The sequence below is a fragment of the Ursus arctos genome, unplaced genomic scaffold (genome assembly GCF_023065955.2).
Source record: "Ursus arctos isolate Adak ecotype North America unplaced genomic scaffold, UrsArc2.0 scaffold_7, whole genome shotgun sequence".
NCBI classification, from domain to species: domain Eukaryota; kingdom Metazoa; phylum Chordata; class Mammalia; order Carnivora; family Ursidae; genus Ursus; species Ursus arctos.
In genome coordinates this window covers 9788095-9807539 of record NW_026623089.1, presented here as the reverse complement: position 1 = coordinate 9807539, position 19445 = coordinate 9788095, and the positions used below count along the sequence as shown (strand labels likewise).

Here is a 19445-nt window from a genome sequence, read left to right as displayed (position 1 = left end):
CCTCACCCATTTCAGTCTGAGTCTGATAAAAGGGCTACTCCTTAAACATGGCATCTTCCCTGTGCTGGTTTCTATAAAGGAAAATGCAGCAGAGCCCACTTAAGGCCAATTTTTTGAATTACTACACAATGCTGGTAGGATCGTGGGCTGCTTGACCACCCCCTTATTCTAAACTATGAACGAGACTTGGGGCTCAAGAAAGTTGGAACATGAGGTTTAAACATGGCCCAAGAATGGACTGGGGGAGGGGGGTCATTTTAGGAATAAGAAGTTGATTTCAGTATGAAAATCAAGGTGTATATGATTTTTAACCCAGAATTTCTATTACCTTTTAAAATGTACAAGAGAACGGGCCCCCGGGTGGCTCAGTCAGTTGAGCATCTGACTCTTGATTTCAGCTCAGGTCATGATCTCAGCGGCCATGGGATCGAGCCCCACGTTGGGTTCCCCACTCAGCACAGTCTGCCTGAGGACTCTCCCTTTCCCTCTGCCGCCCCCCCCCCACCATTCATGCTCTCTCTCTCTAAATACATAAATCTTTAAAAAGTAAAAATAAAACATACAAGAGAACATTCTGAGCCTTCTGAGCAATCTTCTGACAGGGGGACTCACTCCTGAATTTTACTATGCAGACAGTATGAGCAGTGTTTTTGTGAACACCGTAAATAATTTTTTCTTTAAAAAGGAGCTGAAGAGTCATTCATTTTAGAGCTGAGAGAACCTCGTGAAGAGACTGGGCTCCAAGAGGCTGAGGCCTCACACCCAGGTGTCCACACGCTCCAATGGCAGAAGCAAGGAAGAAAGCACAAAAGGTTAACTGTGTGGACTCCCATGGAACCCACTGCTGCTCCCCACTAATCCGGGGACAGGCAGAGACCCCACGCTGGCCAAAGAGACAACTTGGAACACCCACCAGACTCCACGTGGGGCCCCACACGCCGCTCTACACTGACTCAAGGCCCTGTGCTGTGGATACAAAACGAGGCTGGTATTTGCAGAGACAGTAAGGTCTTCTGGAAATTCACCCCCGTGAGGAGGCAAAAATCACCACTGGCTGCAACGGGGACTCGCACCTGAGGATCACTGGCAACAAGTACCGACCACACTAGTAAAAGTCAGCCTCGCGATGAGACAGGCCCCAAATGGCCGCGGCCTAGCAGATTCTGCGGCCATGACTCTCTGCAAGGCCAGCAGGCGAGCCTCGCGCCACCAGCCCTGCAGGATTTCCAGAATTCCATTATCGGTGCCCGGTGTGCTGCGGTCGGTGGAGAGGAGGGGAAACCCAATGGGGAAATAACAGGGGGGCACGGTTCTGGGGGAAAAGGCAGGTCCTCAAAAATCTCTGCTCTTAGTGGCAAGATTTAGAGTATGATGGAAGAAAACAGCCTTCCCACGTGGCGTGTGAGAACACAGCATTGTTTCTAAACTTTCAGGAAGGATACAGAAGAGATTTAATAGTGTCCACCTTCAGAGGGTTGGGGCATTTGGTCACTCTGCCCCATGGAGGGAAGGGGCAGAATTTGTCTCATCTCAGAACTTTCCCAGCCATTTGAATTTTACTGCCATGCCTATGTATTTCTCTTATGTTTTAGAAAAAGCACCTTCTTTAACAATAAGAATATTTCTTATAATAGCAAAGATATGAACTGAGGAAGTCAAAACTGTCACAGGAAGGGAAAAAAAAATGCAGAGCGCATATGCTTAAAACACAGTGACTTGACTTCTAAAATGAGTTAGAAATGACAAGAACACTGCCCTTCTCCTTCCCCTGTGTTCCCGTCCTGGGTTCTGTGATCTCCGCACCCTCCCATGCGGACACCGCACTGACCGGCCCTAGCCAAGCAGCCAACCCTAGCTGGTACCCTTCCGCCTGCTAACTGTTACGACATGGGGGCCCGGTCAGGTAGGGGTCACGTCCCAGTTCCCATGCTGGCCAACTGTGAGAGCTTGGGGAAGTCATTTATCCATCCTAAACTAGACTTTCCTACCTGTTAAAAGGAAACCAGGAAAGTTCCCACCCCGCAGAGTTACCATGACGGTAAAATAAGGTCACACCCATTAAGGCATTTAGTGCTGAGCCTGGCACTTGAGAAGAGCTCAGTTAATATTTGCTACCAACACCATAACTGCTTTTCCTAGCGCCTTTGCAGAATCCTGTGCTGCCCAGATCCAGGGGAGCTTACCACTGGCACCTTCTTCCGGGGAACCCGGATGATCTGGACCCTGTGGCTGTTGTTGTGTGGCAGATGCTGGCATACTGTGTGCTCCGCAAAGAACCAAACCCCGCTGGCATTAAGGGCTGACTGCCTTACTGGTTTGGAAGATGAGACCCTCTGCTCACAGCTAGGATGGGCTGGGGCTCCAGCAAGGAGCGAACCCAAGAAACAAAGGATCGGGGAGTCAGGAGGAAAGCCAGAGCGTGAAAACGTCCTCATGACAAATATGGCTCAGACGCTGCTTACGAACAGAAAAACCTAACGTCCAGTCAGACGTTAACTGCTCTGTGGCTAACCTATGACCCGAGAAGATTCTCTGCCCACAAACCCACGGCAAAAGTTCACACACATACACATCTTCCTCCCAACAATCTCAAACGAGGTTTTCATGTGAAAGCTTTTAAAACGGAAACCCCCCCGACACACTTGGTTGTTATCATTACTATTAAAACTTGAAAATCATGTTTACAAAAAGGATTACTTAGGAAAGTTCTGTCCAGATTACGGACGGAGGTTTAGGTTCAATGTATAACTCTGGAAAATACTTTTGTAAAAAAGCACAAAGGGGAAGAAAAGGTAAGACAATATCAGAAGTATGAGAGACCAGAATTTGGTCCCTCTGTCCATGGTGGTGTTATCTTCATTTTACCTCCATGCATTTTTATTGAGCTTTTCAAATCCCCTTTGGGATTGTAAACCATGGCTGGCTTTCTCTTCAGGCCGTTTCTGCTGCGAGCCAATGTGGTTCCGGGGCTTGGCACAATCCTCCCACTGCATCCTGCTGGAACTTCTTTCCTTCCGAACACGTCCCTCAAGTAATTCCACTGCCCACCTGTGAATCCCTTGACGAACGCAACACTATTAAATTATCCCTGCTTTTTGTTTTTTTGTTTTTTGCACAAAATCACGATCTTCCCTTATTGGATAGCCTATCTAATTTAAAAATATTCCATGGGTGGCGATCATTAAGTTGGTGACAAACAATAAATGGGAACACCCTAAAATAAACCGCCTTCCCGGTCTTCAATCCCCACAGGCACGTTTCTAGCATGTATTTTCAGTATCTAACTCCCCACTTTCCGGAATCTCTTTAACACGTGCCATAAATCAAGCTTTTAATGAAATGTGCCTTTTGTATATTTCTACAGTCTGTATGGGAGATTAAGCAAGAAAGTGATTTTTTTCTTTTCTTTTTAAAGGGCCACCAAGAAACAGGGTTATCTCTACGCACTAGATTAGACTAGATTAGAACCAAGGCAGGGGACCTCACAGAGAACGAGGCAGGCAGAGGCAAAGAGGGGAGGGGTGACGAATGTTCATGCTAATTCCTGACTCTGAAGCTGGGGCTCTACGTTCCCAACCCAGAACAGAAGGCCCTGAGTTTAACATACTTTTTGCTCTAAGCCCTGCCCACCATTCCCTGATGGCCAAACAAAATGCTTTCACCACCTCGAACCAGGTGGCAGGGCTACAGGTTCAAGGGCTTTCGGGGGTGGATTCTGTTTCCCTCCATAACCAAATTTAAGTCATCAGATAAAGTGGTTTATCACTCTTCTCCTTTGCCAAGTCTCTGCCTCCCCCGTGCTGTTCCCTGGACTCCCTGAGTCAAGCCATCAGAGCAATGGCTCACGAGTCCTGGACAGGCTGGTTCTTCCTAGAAGATCCCAGGAGCCAAAATCCAAATCAGATCTCACACTGCCTTGTCTTTGGAAGGCTGAGAGGGGAGAACAGCCCAATGGGGGCCAGAGAGAGTGAGGCACCCACAGGAAGGGCAGAGTCCGGTTAGCCATCCACGGCCATCCTCATTACCCAAGTGTGTTCTGGAACCACGGAGGTCTCATTAGACCAGGTGACTGAGCAAAACATGGAGAATATTCCCAGGTCAGGGCTGCTAGACAATGAATGAGCTTCTAGGAGTGGAACCCTCCTTCACGGGATTCAGTGTGTTTAATAACTATTAATGCACCGCCCCAAGAACCGGCTCATAAGTCGCCTGCACCCAGCCAGTCCCTCCACATCTTCTGACCTGTTCGGGTCTCTGGGAACATGCCACTCATCTCAAAGATACCTTATAAAAGATGACCTTGATCTATCCATATCAGCAACCCAGAGGGTGACACTAAAGTCTCAGAAAAACATTACCCTGTGGGCCCTTCTCTGAGGCCAGTGGTGGTGGGAGAGTGTGTTGCACGCACGTGCGTCCCAACCCAGGAGATGGGTTTACCTGTTCACGGCAAAAGTGAAATTTCCATCCTGCCCTATGGAGACTTCTGGCTCCGGAGAAGGAAGACGACGTACTCACTGAAAAACGGACCCACCAAACCCAGCAACAGCACGTGCCTCCTGAATAAACACCCTCAATTTCCTCGGCACCCCCCTCCCCACCGGTGCCCAACTGATGTGTGCAGTCCAGGGAAAGTGAAACCCTCTCTTGAACTCATGGATGTGCAAAGGCTGCCTCCCAACGATTACGGCTGTCCACGTGCAGCCCCGAGACCTGCACAGGAGCTGATGAGTTCACGAGGACACCCTCCCTGGGCTGGCCCTCTTGATGACGTGGATTCCAAAGGAGCAGGAGCAGGCGAGCCAGCGGCTGGCACGGTATCCGAGCCCCAGCACTGAAAGCGGGATGAACCCCCGTCACGGGACACAGGGAGACGCAGCTGCCACCTTCCTCGCCTGACCGAAAAGTTCTCTTCTCTCTCCTCAAGCATCAAAATGCATAAAGAGCCTCAAAAAACTCCAGCTTACTGGGACCTGAACACAAGGAATGTCTTCTTAGCTACGCAAGAAGAGTTTTTTTGACTCAAAAAAATAACAAACTGAACTGTCTTGTAACAGTTAAGTCCAGGACAAATTAGTAAATGTCAAGAAGGAAAAACTCACAGGATGAAAGAAAGAAAGAAAGAAAGAAAGAAAGAAAGAAAGAAAGAAAGAAAGAAAGAAAATGAAAGAAAAGAAGGAAAAGAAAAAACACAACTCCTCTTGTTCTAAACAGAGAACAATGATGGATTGAGCTGAGTGAGATGCGTGTATGTGTGCTGGGGGGGCGGGGCAAGGGTCAGGGCCAAGGAGATAACACTCGCACGCCCATCACGAAGACACTCAGTGTTACCTGTGTGGGAGAGGAGAGTGGGCAAATACAGCATTGCAAATAACTAGGGAGAACCCATCCTCAAGACATTTGATTACAGGCTCACCTGTCGCCAGGTAAAGGCATGCCTGGCATCCCCGTGGTATTTTCTCTGTCATCAACATATCTGCCGGCCTTTATGGGGCTTTTCATTCCAGCTATAGTCCAATAACGCTCTTTTATCCAGATACCTGACAGGCATCTCCTTCTCCACCAAAGGGGCCGTGCTTATTGTCGGGGTGCTCTTTGTAAAGAACCGCACATCCATTTTAACATATAAGAGGAGGTGAGGTGTGTCAACGTTCCCCCAAATAAATTAATCTCCCAGAGATCCTTTTTCCAGGGCACTGGTAATTGTCCACCTTCCTCTGCTTCTCTTATTCTACTTGACTCTACTAAAACCCAAGTCAACGACATTCCAAATGATGACCCCCAAATAACCTTGGCAACACGGGTGAACGTGACAGGCCGTATCCTGCATGGAACCTGGGTTAGACCAAGCACTTGGGAAATTATGATAAGGGAAGGAAGAAAAGGAGGGAGAGAAAAGGAGAAAACCTAATGTTCCCTTTGGTTACACACGGGGAGAGTACAGGAAGAATGACCAACCGGGGTGGAGACAAAGAAGAAAGGCCAGCCAGCCAAAGAGACATGCAGATACAATGACTAGGGTTGAGTCAAGGCGATGTTAAGGGCAGCTGTATCTTTTATGTTTAAGTAAAAAGAAGAGCATTGTAACAGTTTCAGAAAAAAGGATGAAATCATTATGGGCCAACGGTCTAGCTACACCAAAGTGCAGGTTTCCTCCAGAAGGTAGCATTTTCCCCTATCAAAAAAAAAAAAATAATAGAGATGGGAACACCACTCCCTTCTCCAACTCCTGAGGCCAGGTTCTCAAGATGGTGGCTGGAAGAATGGCCCAGAGGTAACTGGAAAGGAGGGGGAGGGGAGGGCTGGCCAGAGCACCTAAAGGTCACTGAAGGCACCATCTGGCCATGTTAAGAAGAGTCAGGCAAGTGGCCCCATCATTGCTTCTCTAGAAGGCCCCAAGAATGACAGTGGTGTCATTTTAATAACGACGGCATTCTTGGTGGCAGGAGTCACCCAGTGGGCACCTTTATTCCCCTTGCTCTAACACAATCTGGGCAATCACTTGCACTTCACACACACTCCAAACGCTATCCTCAGCCTCTAAGAAGAATAAAGGGCCGCTTGATACATGGCTTCAGAGAAGTCAACAAGGACCCATTCAGCCCGGAGCTTGGAGCTGGGTTGAGAACAGCCAGAGCCATGCCAAAACCGCGGCTGGCCAACTGGTTCCTAATCCGTGCTAATGCTTGATCCAGAAAATGTCATCGCCACCTGAAGTCCCAGGAGGGGCAGGGCTGGGATTAACCCAGAGTTTCTCGGAGTACATTGCAGAATCACCTAAGGACCTGCTTAAAATACAGATTCCTGGCCCCATTCAAGATCTACGGAATGAGAATCTCGGGGGCTAAGACTAAGGAATCTGCAACTTTAACAAACATCTTGTAATTGCAACAGAGCCGCTGAGTTCGCCATTTTACTTGTTGTCTCAAAAGAAATTCCTCGATCGGAACACAGTTCCCAACCCTTTATTTGTGAACCCTTTCCATTCACATCTGCCTTCCCCTCCCATCTTCATGAACAGAGGAAGGAGTCAAAGCACATCCTGTCCCACTCGGCTTTGCAGCTCTGGTTAAACGCAGAGGTGTGGAGGCTCGATCTCGCCCTGTCTCCCCAAAGCAAAACGACACAAGCAAAACGTAACCACCAAAGACCCGACACGGGGTGAAGAACAATCTGTTGCTCATTCAATATAAAAATCTTTCTACCACCAAATCCACAGCCACACTTGTGAACGATTAACAATAACATATTATATGCATACATTTCTATTTTAAGAATCAGAGAGGTCGAGCCAAAACCCAGTGAAGAAAGACATCATAGTCTGGTTTAAATCAAGCTGTAGTTCAGTTTCATCTCTAGGGCATAAGTTTCTGACCTTGATTTAAAAAAATAAGTCAAAGAGAACTAGAGTCCCTCCCTTTCCAACTAGTGGCATAAGCCTGTCTCAAAAACAGCATTAGATCACAGGGGACAAAAGTGGCCTATGATTCAAAAAGACCGCTACACTTGAGCCTCAAACACACACAAGGGCATCGCCTCCCCGTGTTATTTCCAGTCCTACCGATGAGCTCCCAGAGTCTCACACCGTCATGCTTTCTTGCCTTTGGAACTTGACTCAGTTGACCCCACAGATGCCCCAGGACCTGACTCTCCGAGCCCCAAACACTAACTGGAGAGCCACCGAGAGGCATGTCGGGACAGCTCGCAGAAGTAGATGATATCGCAGCCGAGAAAAAGACCCGAGGGCTGGCTGGGGCGCGGGGGGAGGAGTACATTTCTTCAAACTCTTTATCTACTTTCTGTTACCTGTCTCCGCAAGGGGATGCGCTTGGTCAGCTTGTGCACAGCTGGCTGGCTGCTGAAGTCTGGCTTCTTGGTCGTGGTCTTCATTCGGCACAGGATGACCGTCACCACCATACACGCAATCAGGAAGACCCCTATGCAGTAAATGGCTATCTCCAGGTAGTCTGGGGAAGCCGTAATCTCCTTTTCTCTTACAGGAGCTAGAGTGTAGACCACAGGGGAGGAACAAATAAGCAGGCCACAGAGTTACACGGGGTCGATGCATCCTGGCATAGCTAAACGAATCACAAGGTGATGACCGTCCCCAAGCACAGGCTTCCCAATGACTCAATGCTGCGGAATGGCACGGGCTAAGGGCCTGCCATGCACCTCTCCCAAATGAATGTGAGTAACCAAAGGCTCCCCGCTTGACCACCAGGGCCCAAGTGGCCACTATCTCTAGCCTCAATGGGCCTCTGCAATCCAGTGATCATGATGGATTGGTTGCCTCCAGGACACAAAGGGCAGGCTACAGGGCCACATTATATCAGACATTTGGGCAGGGAAGGGCAGTTAACCACACCTATGGGGGGGGGGGGAGGACTGTCTTCCATGGTGGTCCCTGATGCAAACCAAATTAAAAATTCGTAAATATAAACAATGCCCACTTTTACATCTGAAGAGATGGTAGGTGCCTCACTCTTATTTGGGTAAGCTCTTCCAAAGGAAGATGTGATGGGGTGATTCACCCCAGATGAACACACTTCCACATGAAATGAAATAAATATTCATCTAGTAGGCTGGTCCGGAAAGGTTTCAAATTTCTTAATACAGTGCGGCAAATTATTGAACTAAATAAACAAATGCACTGAATTTAAAGACTAAATTGTCTTTAATATAGAATCATGATGTCCATACCATGGAACGTTTCTAATAGCCCTTAATCAATTACCATTTAAGATTTGTGTTTTCCAAAGGTTATACTGAGGTCACTACAACTTTTCTCTTAAAGAAAAAACAGAAACGGTTTTATGTGTGAGTACCCATCTAATGCGTTCACGTGGCACGTTCTTAGGTCAACTTCCAGTAATATCTGCTCTCTTCTCAGTCCTCAATGGTCATGGAGCTACAAGCAGTGTATTTCCAAAGGGTATTTTTTTCCAACTGCATTCTTAGTTAATGTGCTAGTACCGTCAGGCAAATTGGTTAAGAGGCGCCAATTAGGCCCCTGCAGAATGCAGTACTACAAGTAAAAGCAAGCTCAACGTAAGAGGCATCTCATTGTTTCAAAGCAAATATTCACAGAGCAGATTCACAACAAAAGGGGAAATGGATGCAATGGTATTATTTAAAGCTTATACATTTTAATCGGAAAAATACTTGCAAGACAGTCAAAACTCCCAGCAGCACAGCACATAATGATCAATTTCTTTTGACTAGATACAAAAATAAGCATGCAGGTAGGCACCATACTCTAAAAATAAGGAATTAATAACTGGAGTGGAACATCATGGGCTAGCAAACCAGTCTATGCAGCTTCACAAAGGAAATGGCAAAGAGACAGACGCATCAAGATCGTGATTATCAGGAAAAGCTCGACTAGGACAGAGATGTCGGTTAAAGATCCAGACAGCAACAGTATTTAGGCAACAGGGCTTTGTTGATGTTGATTTCTCCACAGGGCGGAAATAACATCAAGCCCGAGCTGGCAAGAGCATGCTTTGCAGGAAAAGCAAACGGAGGGTCCATTTGGTTGCAACATGCGGCAAGCCACCAATTCCCGAGGTAGGTAACACACTGCTTCTGTACGCCCTGCGTGCCAAGGGGTTTCTCCCCAGGCATCTCAACATACATCCATCTAGTTGCATATCATTAAAAAGAGAGAGTGGAACAACGTAATAAAAGTACATACGGGATTTTAGTGAAATGGAATTGAAATGAGAAAAAATTACTTTGAATTTTACAAAGTAATTTCCACTTCTTCCTTAAGAGAAACGCGGATGGGTGAATTTATACATTGACTCAGTGACTCACTGAAAATATAAGATCCCTTTGGGTTTTAAGGATGAAATTTCACTTGATCATAAATGCGAGTATGGGATCTCATTGTAAGTGACTTTCCAAAGGCAACTTTCTTATCCCCAGGGGATAATTTTCAACATTTTTAAAAATCTTTACGCCAGGATAAAAGGGGCCATTTCTGAGAACAGAAGCTGTGTTAATTTTATAGCAATCAACCAAGAAAAGGGGAAAAACCACGGAGAGAAAGAGCAGTATATACCTGGCAGAACCGTCAACCATGCAGAGTGAAACGATATCCCAATAGAATTGCCCGCCAAGCACGTATACTCCCCAGCATCCTCAAAAGTTACATTCCGAATATAGAGAACCTCAATCTCTTTGTCCGTGGTATTAACACCGGCGGCCTAGAAAACAGGGAAGCAAGAGAAAAGGCTAGACAACACAGGGATGATCGTGGAGGGAGCCGTGGAACCATGAGGCATTGCGCCGGGGGCTCCGGCAGGTGCTGGCCACCAGAAGATTCCGATCGCAGCCCATCCACAAAGCCCACAACCGAGAGACACTGAGCGACACTGAGCAGCTCGCCTCCACAGGCCCGTCACCACACCGGCTTCACCACCTAGACATGCATGCAATCAGACGCATGGAAAAATCAACCCACAGAGATCCGTTCTCTTGGCCTTTGTGTTGCTTTGGGTTTAGGAATGGTTTTCCAAAAGTATAGCACCCAAAAGTCCCAGCTGGGTTCTGGTCCTGTTGGCTGCAGACTCCCACCTTGAGAAAAGGATGGTGCTGAATTATTGCATATAAAGCAAAACCCTGGAGACACGCCCAAGGGGATGCCCGGCACGTCCTTCCAGCCCTGTGGGAACCAACCAGGGTGGAATATGGTGTCAGTTACTGGACTCTGATTTTCACGTTTAACCATTTTGACTCACATGGCATGAAAGAAAACAGAAGAAAATACGATCTTGGTAGCAAAAAAACTGGGTTTTTTTTTTTCCCTTCAATATAAACATTTGAGTGTGAGTCCTGACGAACGAAGAACATCAGGTGGTGCCTTCAAGACCGTCCACATCCATTAAATGGCTTATGCTCCGATTCAGGAGAGCAAGGTCAAGGACAGTATCTCCTAAGCACCCATTACGTAACCAACGAAATGACATCTGCTGGAAAAATGATCACATGCCAATATTTCTCTACCAGTCTGGGGCAAAAGCAGCTATGAATTCTGCTGATAGGCAAATGTCACAAATTCAACAGGCACGCCTGTGTGCGTTTAAAATGCTGATGATGTGCAGTCATGATGGGGAATGTGCAGCCCAAACAAGACACACCAGAAGGAACGACTTAAAAACTGGGTGGGGGCGGGGAGTGGAGGGTAATCTTTAGAAGAAATGAGAGCAAGCACTTTGAACATCGTGGGCATTTTTCCATGGCTGCTGGCGTCCTACCAGCTGCATCACCGAAGAAAGATTATTACGAATACACCAAGGCCACAGAGTCATCCTCTAAGCTGCCTGCAGTCTCCCAAAGCACCAAGTCTTTTCAGCTTCTATATCCAGCCTTCTTTTAAAAAAAACAAAAACAAAAACAAAAAACACAAAACATTGTTACCTTGCTGTTTTGGCAGGACAGTGAGCCAGGCAGACTGGTTGGCCTGCCCTATATAATTGGAGACCTTACATATATACTCCCCAGCATCCGCCTCAGTCACATTGAACAGAGCCAGCACTTCTGCATTGGAACTATTTATCCCCGAGTGCTGGAACAGACACAGGAGAACAATATAACGGCCAACCAGGAAGGACTTTGCACTGTCTAGGGTCCCACCACCAACACACCACCAAAAAAACAAAAACAAAAAAAACAAAAAAAAACCCAAACTCCATTAGGTCTAAGCAGCTGCCTTAAAGGGTTGTGGGCTTAGACAGAACAAAATAAGCCAACTGGTGGGCAACGGAAGTGACCCGAAGTGACCCGGTGGAGAGGGATGGAAGGGCGTGGTCAATGCCTAGCAGAAAGGACCGTGGTTCCCCAGGCTGGTGATCTTTTTCCAGCTCTTTTGATCACTGGGATCCTCAGCTGGGGAGAATACCTCGTCAGCTGAGAGTCCTTCGTGGAGCTACCTATGGGCAGCTATTCTATGGGAAGACTGTTCTTTCTAAGGACGTTCTCCACAAGCACGTAAATGTGGAGACGCGACAGGCGGTGGCTAAGGAGGGGCTGTACCTGCCTCTTCCTATCACCACCCTGAAGAGCGAGACAGACCTAAAACTTGAAGAGGCTGATGCCATCACCACGTCCCCTCTTTAGTGGGGACTTGCAAGGGACCAAATACGAAATACAAGGAGAAAGAACGTTTCCTTGTTCAACATTTCACTGGTGCGAAAACATTTTCTACAAGTTCATTGCCTACACCACATGTGAATGAATTTCAAAGGCTAAACGCCTTCTTTTAAAAGTAAGACGTAAATTGCTTCTGACAGATGGCTACTCCAATTTGATCCTCACGTCGCATTAAGAGAAGTCGACGTCGGCGTAACCGTAAACACCGGTACCACGCCTCGAGCTTACAAAGCTCTTTCAGTGCACGCCATCACGTGGATTCGGCACGGCCACCCCGGCGGGGAGACGGCACCACGATCCCCATTTTCATAGATGTGCAGCTAAGCCTTAATGTCTCGTCTGATAAACAGCTGAATTATTCGGACTCCCCCTTGAATAGCCCTTCCACTGGCCTGCTTCCCCACCCCCCACCTGCCCCTTGCAATTTTGCCAGCGAGCCTCATCATCTGCTAATTCCCTACCACACTCTCTACCGGCCGGTCAAGGAAGAGAATCCTCTTCTCACAGATCCAACGGGAAATCAAAGAACCCGTCCCCACGTCCGCGACGGAGACCCCGGGGTGGGTCCCTTCGGATTCAGAAAGTCCTCACCTTCAGCACCTTGAGGTAAGGCAGCCCGTCGGGCCCGTATTTGCTGCCGTTCTTTTCTACATGTTTGATCCACTGAATGTGGGGCTGGGCGTCGCTGTACACTTTGCAGACGAACTCCACGTCGCCCCCGACCACGGTGGAGGCGTTGGCCGGCAGTCCCGCTTGGAGGATGGGCCGGTGTGGCGATCGCTCTGAGGGGGGGGGGGCATGGGAAAGGGGGGGAAGACGAATAAATAAGTTGTGCTGTCCAGAAGGCTGTTCGTGAACACAAGCCAAAAAGGCCTCAAGTCTGCTGGCTGACTCCTTTGAAATAACACCGCGGCCCAATGCATAACAAAACCGACTTCAAAGGAGACTGCTGGAGCGCGACCCTTGTAAAAAGAATACTTATTTAGAAAACAGAAAGAAGAACTTCTGATATCTCGAGTTATTGGTTGTCCGTGGCCACCTACCGAACAAGGGGAAAGATTTTATTTTGACAATCGAAAGGACACACGGTGGGGGAACGGGGGCCTCTTCACTTGTCCCACGTGGGATAATATTGGAGACAGAGGACACCCATCATCTTACACCTGCAAAAGTTGCTCTTCAGTTTAGAGGGGGTCTCTACAGAAATCTTGTAGAGGCAACCAGGTCAAGGTACATGAGAAACTGCAGGCAAGAGCCCTCAAGAATCTGGTTAACAGACCAGCCCGTTGCATGAGCCTGTCCACAAAGGCACTAGAATCACAAGCTGGCTGCCATCTTGTTACATGGCAGTTCGGTCAGGAGCCATACATACCCAGCCAGCCAGCCAGCCAGCCAGCCACAAACGTACCATCCCACCCCACATACCTGCACGTACAAGCCACCCTATCGGTCTCCCCACAGTGCAGATATCACCGCCTTTAACCCCCAACTTAAAAAATGGCCAAGGGAAAGAAGGAGATCCCAGCCAACCCAGCACACCAAAGATGCCTCCACCCTGCACCTGAGTATCCCTGTGCAGTGGACTGGAAATAGCAAATTAGAATGATAGATATCTAAACCCTTCTCTATTTGGGCCTTTCAGATTAAAATATCATTTGGTGGAATTTGCTGGACAAAAGCCAAACCATGTGTAAATTGATTTTAATGCACAAGTCTGCTGGTCTTTAAAAACTTAAAAAAAAAAAAAAAAAAAAAAGGAAAGGAAAGGAAAGGAAAGGAAAGAAAGAAAAGAAATGCTAGCGGGTTACTCTTAGCACATTTCATTCCAAAATCTCCCATCGCTTCGGAGACACCTAAGCTTTCACATTAAAAAGATAAGGATTTCAGAGCCTCCAAAGAAGTCATTCATTTGCCGGACATTACTCTGTCGGCTGAGCAAAGAACCCAGAAGTCCTACTTTTGTGGACAGAAAATCTCAAAGCTAGGACACCTCCAAACATTATCAGAAAGCCTCACCCTTCGGCTGACGTGCCATCCCCGTGATGGGCCTCATGGCGAGCCTCCCAGTCAGGTGTGGCTGCCAGCTAGATGCCAGGGACACCCGGCATGAAGCTGGCAGGGGCAGGGCTGCTTTAATCCCGGCTAGCCCCATCCACGGGAGAAGAACAGAGCTAAATGCGCGCACACACACACACACACACACCTCATCACGCCTCCTCCCACGAGGCTCCGTGGGAGGGGAAGCGGTCCTCTGGGCTGGATACTGCCAGCCAAGCTCACAAAATCCACTCCTTTCCACATACCTCATATGGAGGCGGTCTACTCTTTCCCGCAGAGAAGTGAATTTTAGGTATCAGTTCATTCCCTGGCTCAGTTTTCCAGTTTTGTGTGCGTGTGTTTGTGTGTTTTAAGATAAATATTTACAGTGGACCTAAATATTTATTCTTAGAAACAAAGGTCCTATAAAATCTTAAATGTCATAAGCCAGATCAACTGAATTTCAAACCAAGTTCTCCTTCTTAAACATACTTGTTTCCAATAAATCGTTTCACAAGCAAACATTGTGCATGTAATACCAAATAATGATGCCCTGGGAACAATGAGCGCTTTCATAAGGCCGACATCGCTGGCCTGCGCCAGCCTTCAACAGGGAATGTAGTCACTGGGGCGACACTGGCAGGGCCCATTCCCGAGCTGCAGCCTTGTTTTACTTGTGGTCAACGTGCTGCTGCGTTCCAGTTATTAAGTTATTCCATTGCTATCCGGACTATTTTCACCAAGGGGGGAAAAAAAAGCCCCTGCGATGGTTTAATGTTATTGCATTTGCAAATTACAGCGTACCAAATGTTACCGCTTGCAGTCCTGAATGTATCCTTTCAAATTTTCTCACCTTATACAAAATAACCTCTTAACCACCCCCACGTCCCTCCGCCCTTTCTCACTTTTGGTACAAAAACTGCAAGTCGGGATTGCTCTGTAATCGAAACCTTACACCGTCTTCCAAAACTTATTACAGCTGCCTTCAGTATAAAATGAAACCTTAGAGAATGTTATTTAAAATGTTTTTAAAAAGTCAGTAGGCCTCATGTTTCGTTTCTCCACATCAGGCTTTGATTTCCTTTGCAACCTTATTCTCTGCCCTTAAACAAGTCAGAGACCAGGCCCCAAACATCTTGGAAAAGGTCCCGGGATGCCAACATCTGCAGAGCTGTGCTTCTTCTCAGATCCTTCAGCGATCACTCCTCCCTGGTGTCTGTCAGACCCGAAAGAACAGTGATCAGCAGGAAGGGGATGACAGAAATTAGAACTCCTGTTCTAACTTCTGAAAGGGGGGGGACAGGGTGTGGGCAGCAGCTCCCGCAGAGATGGGACCCCCGTGGCCAGCTCCCCAGCAACAGGGAAGTGACGGTGGGCAGGAGGACCCCCTTCCCCAACAGCTAATGTGCTCCTCCCCGGAACCTCACCAGGCCCTGGGCAGAGCAAACCCCTCAGGTTCCCAACACTTTGGGCAACAGGCCAATATAAAAAGAAGTCAGTGAATTATCTCTGGGTTACGGACGAAAACTCAAGAGCTGGCCCATCTCTCGGTCTTCTACGTGATAACGGAAATCACAGCTTCTCTACCAGGAAGGTTTACGGTTTTAGGCAAGGTTCTCTTACAGCACGTTTAACTCTCAGATCTTACAGAAAACAGATTTTTCTCTTTCCAGAGGCAGTAAAGTAAATGTAAGGAAAACAGAAAAGCTGACGAGCGGCTCAACCCCTGCATCCTCACTGCGATTCTGAAAGTACACTTTCTGAGAGCAACAGGTTGCCGACAGACAGTGTGCAGACCCGAACCAGGTCGAGCACCTTTAAAGGAGTGGCTCTCGGGCCCCTGTGCGAATTCCAACTTGAGACAGAAGGGAACGAAGCCCGGCGGGCGCGGTTGCTGCCGATGGGGCAGTTGGCTGCCCGGCTGGAATGAGGTTCCACCAAATCGATGCGTAGTAAACACAGACTGAAGTGCTTTAAAAACACATTCTCTCCCCCGCGAGTTCTCTCTCTCTCACTCCCTTTTGTCAAGAGCGCCAAGTGAGTCCACTTTCCTAAAACAGAAGGCCCAGCTGCTGCAAGTCTGAATTTCAAGACTGACCCTCTCAAGTCCTGCTCTGACGCTGGGAGCCACAACCAGAAAGAACAGGCGGAAAACAGCCTGCTCCGTTCCAAGAGGTAATTATTGAGAAAGAGAAAATACCTGAGTGACAAAGAATAAATCTTTGTTAATTGACCACTGAAACTTTATAACATGCCAGTCCTCCTCTGGACATAATAATATGCTTGGCTCATAAGAGATCTACAACTTTTGCTCTGACATAGCAAAGGCCATAAAAAACGTCCACGGAGCAGAGAGGCCTCATGTCTACAGGCTCAGTAAATACGCATCCCGGGGATCAGAAGGAGACCAGGTTCTTAAATTACACCTATAAATTAATCAAGCCCAGAGTTGCTGGTTTCCCAGCACACATTGGTCTCCTGAGTATTTCTCCCCAAAAGTTCAGCAGTGCTTGCCACAAAGAACCATTTCAAAGCTGTTCTCTCGGCAGCAAAATACCCAGAGACTCGAATCATGCGGAGTGCCAAGTATTGATCTGGAAACAGCACGTCTCCTGCTCTGGGGCACTCATTCATGTAAGGAGTGTAGAGAACCTTGCCTGCTCTGTCCTTAAATTGAAATCAGAATTTAATTACCCTTCCTTTCCAAGGGGCAACTCCAAGGGGCTGAATAGGGAAAGAACGTTCTACGCGATTTGGAGGACAAGTGAAAACAACGGAGAATTCTTTTTCTAAAAGCCTGGCCTCGCTTGTTTTCTAAAGAGTAGGTAGTTGGTTGCTTTTGTTGCATAAAAAACTCACTAAACCAGTCAGCGAGAGGGGATCAAAGCCCTCTGAAGTCGGAGGAGCCCAGTAACCTGCCAGAGACCTCACACTAATTGCAATTAGTAGAATGAGTTCATTGCCTTGTCAAGACTCTACCTAATGCACTCAACACAGTCAGGAGAGATCGAGCTGGGTTCTGAGTTTTGTTCTCCCTACATATTCTCCAGCCTCTAGAAATCGGCACAAAAGACGATCAGAGCTAAAAATGATCAGTAGGACTGATCGCTTTTAGAGATTGGACTCTTTTAGAAAGAGTCCAAGTACCAGTAGCTGGTATTCTGACTTGTCATCTTCTAGAACAGGTGGAGCGGCCTGGGGTACTGAACACCCAGAATAACTTTAAAAAAAAGGAAAAAACGCCTTTTTGTAGAAGGTCACGGTATGTTGCGCTCTCTCTGTCCCAAGCTTAGCTGAGCCTCAGTTTCCTCCTGTCTGGACATCTGACCCTGAATGTCTTGCGGAACTGGGCTGGATGGGGATCCAGCTGCCTCCAAAACATCCACATTTTTCCTACGGAGAGAGCAAAAAAGTCTGCAGACCAGGCCTGTTTGGGGAAAGCCACGGCGGCTTCCCTCCGGCGCTGAAGTCCCTTGGTGACTTATGGAGGCTGCACCATGTGAAATGCTAGAAGGAAAACACCACTAATTCCTTTGTGCTTGCTCGATGAGGTGGAGAGCGGAGTGAAGTGCTGGCCGCGGCCGGGCGGCCTGGGAAGACCAAAGCAGGTGGAGGCAAAGTGCCTTCCCTAATTAATGTCATCGACTGTATTATGTGGCTGGGGGCTGAGTGGCTTCTACCAGCTGGGTGTCAATTTAGGTCTTCTCGGGCAAATTACCGGAGCCGGGCTGTGTGTTATTTACACCCCAAATGTTTATGATACCCTGAGCTCTGTGCCTTCAAAAGTTAAACCGGAAACGGAAGACTCTTCGATGACCACAAAGTTATGTCCAAGTGAGGTTCAAAAATGCCTTTCCTTTAGTTAAAGAGAGACGTGGCTTCCGGGAGATGGAACGTCCTGGGCATAGGCGCTGGTGATAGTTGCATAACCACGAGAATGTATATTTCATGCCACTAAATTGCACGTTCAAAATTGACTCACATGGTACATTCTGTTACATATGCCTTGCCACCATTCTTTTTAAAGGGAGACGCGGCAAAGAGGACATCATCACAGGGTGAACAAGACCTACTTCTAGGGTCATGGAAAACCTGTCTTCTCAGTTAAGTGTATTGACCTTGTCCAGTTTACCGAGGGCTTTTCTCTGTTCTGACACAAAGACTCCGCACAAGGGCCCTCCCTGTCTTGTGCTTGGTTTTCACACTGACGTAAAGCTCAGACGTCAGTGTCCCCAGGCTCGCTCCAGTGGTGCTGGGGTAAACACAGCTGAGCACGGTCACACTGGGAGCCACATCACAGAGCCTCAGCACCCCGCCACTCGTCACAGGGGGTGCAACATCTTTCAGGAATCTAAGACTATCAGCTGGTGTCTGCATAGCTGGGTTTCCTCCACGGGAAGAGCATGCTGGAAATGTTTCTTCAAAGTCCCGGAATGAAACATACCTTTCTGCTGAACTCCAAAGCAGAATGTCTTCTCTCAAATGATTTGCAGAGAAGCTAAAAATCAAGTCACTGGGGAGTCCCCAAAGACAGCAGCACTCAAAATGAAGCTCTTTAGGTTGCAAATGTTTCACTGACATCAGAGAGGATCCAGTTAGCCCAGCTCTAGAAATCTATCCCAGAAAGAGACTCACCCAGGTGGCCACCGAAGATGTGTGCAAAGCTTGCCTCTTTTGTAACTGGAAAACAACCTGAACACCCACCCAGGGGAGAAATGATCAAACAAATCACACTACATCCATGACACAAGAGCATACGGGTCACGAGTAAGAATGAAATCAGACATGGAAAGAAGTCTACAAAAATAACGTTCACAGGTCAATCAACTTCCACCATGAAAAGGGCTTCATTCTAGAGGAAGTCTAGAAAAATCTATCACACTAATCTCTTCGAGGCTTTATTTTGTTCCTGGGGTGGTTCAAGCAGAAGTAAAAGTTTTCAGCCCAACTGGCCAACGAGAAATGCCTCCCTTTGGTACAAACTACATGAGAAGTTAAACGATAAAACCTTATTTTGTTTTCTTAGCGGCAAACTCAGACCCTGAACATAGAAGTGATTCCGGATACTCCTTGCTGTCAGCGTCACTTACAGAGAAGCGTCCAAATAGTCCCCCAGCCCACGAGAGGCTCCACTTCTCACTGTCTGAGCTTGCTGGGATGCCTCAAGCCAGCCTGCAACCCAGCCCACTCCCTACTGCACCTTTCACAGCCAGAATGGTTTTGTTTCCTTTGGCCAAAACGTAAAATGCAAAGGA

At 47.6% G+C, this 19445-nt stretch overlaps 1 protein-coding gene across 19 annotated transcripts in view; it reads right to left on the bottom strand.

Moving 5' to 3' along the window:
• Positions 1–19445, bottom strand: part of FGFR2 (fibroblast growth factor receptor 2) — a 101481-nt gene that overhangs the window by 24315 nt on the left and 57721 nt on the right. For 7 of the 19 annotated variants that reach the window (XM_026494285.4, XM_026494288.4, XM_026494290.4 and 4 more), the window contains 3 exons: positions 12745–12935; positions 11422–11569; positions 7801–8003 (listed from right to left, as the gene is read on the bottom strand). In XM_026494285.4, coding sequence (XP_026350070.1) covers positions 7801–8003; positions 11422–11569; positions 12745–12935 — 542 coding nt within the window. Of the gene's footprint in view, positions 1–7800; positions 8004–10063; positions 10209–11421; positions 11570–12744; positions 12936–19445 lie in introns of all 19 variants that reach the window. The other 12 variants (XM_026494286.4, XM_026494289.4, XM_026494291.4 and 9 more) reach the window with 4 other exon arrangements.